This window comes from Electrona antarctica (genome assembly GCF_951216825.1).
Source record: "Electrona antarctica genome assembly, chromosome: 6".
Lineage (NCBI taxonomy): Eukaryota > Metazoa > Chordata > Actinopteri > Myctophiformes > Myctophidae > Electrona > Electrona antarctica.
The window spans coordinates 18,801,666-18,805,898 of record NC_136811.1 but is presented as its reverse complement, the minus strand read 5'-3'; the positions used below and the strand labels follow the sequence as shown (position 1 = coordinate 18,805,898).

The 4,233-nt window shown below is 41.4% G+C and overlaps 1 protein-coding gene across 1 annotated transcript; it reads left to right on the top strand.

Moving 5' to 3' along the window:
• Window positions 1-731: 731 nt before the first annotated feature.
• On the top strand, window positions 732-1,877 carry LOC306924994 (proliferation-associated protein 2G4-like; the record flags this gene model as incomplete). The annotated part of the gene is made up of 1 exon (XM_079503674.1): window positions 732-1,877. One exon carries the CDS (start codon window positions 732-734, stop codon window positions 1,875-1,877), a length of 1,146 nt encoding a protein of 381 aa, XP_079359800.1.
• Between the last annotated feature and the right edge of the window lie 2,356 nt (window positions 1,878-4,233).

Genomic DNA, 4,233 nt, shown 5'->3' with positions numbered 1-4,233 from the left:
TATCTGTTATTTCTGATGTACAGGCTTACTCAGTGTTCAGTGATGCATCAACACATTGTGAAAAACACAACAAAGTCATTGGAGCTGTGAGTGTATTGTCAAGAGGTGAGCCAAGCAGATCATTAAGAGAAATGGACTGTAACGCAGAAAGGATTAAATCACAAACAGGTAATTATAGCTTATTGGCGTGGCAACGCTTCACCACATATGTGTCAGGTACCGTCAACATAAATTGACATGCTGTTGCCTATTTTGTTTGTTTACTGGGGTGTTGCGATCTGCACTGTCTGTCCTATTACATTTCCCATTAGCCAATAATAGTTGTGTTTGCTGGTGTGTGGTTCCTGTTCTGTTCAGTGTGGCTGATCCTCTGTACCCTGGTGATGTCATGATTCTACATGTGTCCCTCTGCTTACATGTATTATAGCAAGGCGAGATTGTCTAGAACATTTCATCAACAAGGCAATTCAAAGTGTGTTACATAAAAAATGAAGCATTATGACATCACAGAATTAAGAGTCATTATTCACAGTGAGTGTCACTGCTTACGTCATTGATTATAGCAAAAGGACGTATTACATCAATATCTATAAATAGACGGATTCTCTGTGTGTCTGTCACATTGAACCATCGTTGTGTACTTCACTTAGTGGCTCAGTCAGGCTGCCGGGAAGGAGAAACAGGAGAGTAAAAAGTTACTTTTAAGTGGAAACGAAGAGGCAATTGCAACCATGTCTGATTATTCATCAGACGATGAATCCCAAGACCAAACCATCGCTGATGACCTCGTGGTCTCCAAGTACAAGCTTGGGGCTGAGATCGCAAACAAGGCCCTCAAGACCGTGGTGGAGGCAGCAACAGCAGGTTTCTCGGTAATCAGCCTCTGTGAAAAGGGAGATGCCTTTATCTTGACAGAAATCGTGAACGTCCTTAAAAGAAGGAAGGACATGAAGAAAGGCATTGCCTTCCCTACCAGTGTGTCTGTTAACAACTGTGTCTGCCACTTCTCTCCTCTGAGGAGTGACACAGACGTTGTACTAAGGGATGGGGACCTTGTCAAAATTGAGCTGGGCGTGCACGTCGATGGCTTCATCTCGAACGCGGCCCACAGCTTTGTTGTCGGAGTGACCAAGGATGCCCCGCTGACCGGGAGGAAGGCTGATGTTCTCATAGCCGCGCACCTCTGCGCCGAGGCCGCCCTGCGCCTCATCAAACCCGGAAACAAGAACACGCAGTTGACAGACATCTGGAACAAGATCGCCAAGTCATTCAAGTGTTCCCCCATGGAGGGCATTCTGTCCCATCAGTTGAAACAACACATCATTGATGGAGAGAAGTCCATCATTCAAAACCCCACGGACCAGCAGAGGAAGGAACACGAGGAGGAGGAGTTTGAGGTGCACGAGGTGTATGCAGTGGATGTGCTGATCAGCAGTGGAGAGGGGAAGGCCAAGGACGGCGGACAGAAGGCCACCATTTATAAGCGAGACCCCGACAAAGTGTACGGCCTGAAGTTGAAGACATCTCGGATGTTCTTCACTGATGTGGATAAACGCTTTGGCGTCATGCCCTTCACTCTTAGAGCATTTCAGGACGAGGTAAAGGCAAAGATGGGCATGGGGGAGTGTGTCCAGCATGGACTGTTGAGGCCCTTCAATGTGCTGCATGAGAAAGAGGGCGAGTTTGTAGCCCAGTTCAAGTTCACCGTGTTGCTAATGGCGAATGGACCGCAGCGAATCACAAACAGCTTGTATGAGCCAGAGCTCTACAAGTCTGAATATGAAGTAGAGGACAAAGAAGTCAAGGCTTTGATTCAAAGCTCTCTTCCCGGCCACAAGAAGAAAAAGAAGGCCTCAAAGAGCAAAGCTGCAGAATAGATCTTTGTCTCAGCTTTTTTTGTTTTTGTTTCCAAGAAATTCTGACAGGCATCTGATAACCAGTGGTGGGCAAAGTATATAGGCCTACTTAAGGGAAACTTCACCCTTTTTGCAAAAAGATATATGTTAATGACGTTTAGAAGCTTTAGAACACTTTATGTGTGTAATATGTGGTTTTAGATATTTTAGATTTTAGCAGTGAGCCCAGTGTCTCTGATGTCATGGCTCACTTACTTCCTGGACTACATGCTGTCTCAGTAAAACAGCCCTCCCCCAATCCACAAGGAGCAGTTCACCACAGTATTATGGGAATAGTAGTCCAGGAAGGAAGTGAGCCCTGCAGTGTCAATGACATCATAGACACTGGGCTGGGCTCACTGCTAAAATCTAAAATATCGAAAACCACATATTACACACATAAAGACCCCCAGGAAAGTGTTCTAAAGCTTCTAAACGTCATTAACATGTATTTTTTTGCAAACAGGGTGAAGTGTCTCTTTAAGTAATAATCAATTATTACAAACTGGCCAATAATACCGGCCGACTATGCTAGTCATAGTTTCGGGGGTAATGTGATGATTCATAGTGACATGCCTATATATGGTCATATTGGGTTTGTTTATAGTTATGTCTGAGCCCAAGTGACGTGGCTGTGGTCCACTGGCGGGCCTTCCCAGTAGCCATTTCTAATATATAGGATACATATTACAAAAAACATTTCCTTTTAAAATCAATGCATTGCTGTATTCGGAAATGTAAACAAATAGTGGAAATAGCTGATCTACAAGCTCACAACACATTGTGGTGCAGCATATACAGTATACTGCACTGTGAGCTTGTAGATCACTATTTGAAATAAGTGATTCATTGATAATATGTTGTTGTAATATCGTAATATATTGTATAAAGTTCAGTCAAAAGTACAATATTTATTTTTGAAATGTAGCAGAGTGAAATGTGCTTGCAAACAATTATTATAATAAACAAAAAAAGTTAATGTACTTAGTTATTTATTCTCCTCGACACAAATAACAGACGTTAAGAATCTTTTCAATCCCAGGCCAGCTGATGAGGCAATTAACCCTGGAACACTAACACTGGGTGATATTAACCCGGACAATTATGTTTTTGATTTTCATAATGTTGATGTATGAGGTGGGCGTGTCCTTGGGTACCTTCAGAATGCTCAGTGACATAGAAGGTAGGTTTGTTTCCCTGCCCAAATCCCTGTTTTTATTTGTATTTTTTACAGGCAGGTGTTTGGGCGAATTTCACCCAGCGTTAGTGATAGAGGGTACAAAAAGAATCCCATACTCATTCTCACATGTCCCAGGAATGGGTGGACCCGGTGGACTAAAGGAGAAGTTCCCAGCTCTTTTTTCCCCCTTTTTTATAAATGAATATTTGTGGTACACTAGTTTTAAATCAATACCCACATTTTTCACCAATTCCCCCCCCTTGGATATCAGTTTTTTTCTTTTTTTGTGAAATGGACAAGAGAAAATGACAACTTTATTAGAAAAATAAGTAAAATAAGAATAAAACCAATAAAAACAGTACATATTTTAGGGTTCAAGTGTTCTAGTGTTCTAAAGACCTTACCCGTTACGTCAAAATCTAACTGATGTCAGACTGGGATGTTGCTGCTACAAAGTTCTGTTGCATGACCACCCATGTCCTTCTTACTGTCTTTGAAATACTGTAGATACACAGAAAAATAATCACGATGGCATTTGTGGCATTTTCTCCGTTGTTTGAGTTGAAGACTTTATTATTCAACATCCAACTTTAAGCCTCCCACCCCCCAATTGTAATGAAAGTTATAATAAATCAAATTAGTTTGACAGCATCCTGCACGGGCATGTGACTGCAGCCATGTGCCAGGTTAACTGTGTGACATAAAGATATAACTTGTTTCAGTTGTTTGAGGTTGCGAAGCTGAAGCCATGCTTTTCTAACCTTTTGAAGTCAGAAATTACATTTATAAAAAGCATGACATGAGTCATTATGACTATGGCTATCTATCTATCTATCTATCTATCTATCTATCTATCTATCTATCTATCTATCTATCTATCTATCTATCTATCTATCTATCTATCTATCTATCTATCGTATAAATCATAACAGGAGGGGCATGCACTCACAATAGGCATCTTTTCCAGTGCGCCTTGGCCTTGTATAAATTCAAAAATCACACCTGTGTGAAGTGAGGGGCGCTAATATATTAAAGTCTAACTCATGTTGATGTAATGGTGATGTAAAACAAACAGTGCCAACACAAACATTAAATGCTATTAACAACAAAGAGACAATATGACGTAATGAGGGACAATGTGACGTAAACTCTCCCTTC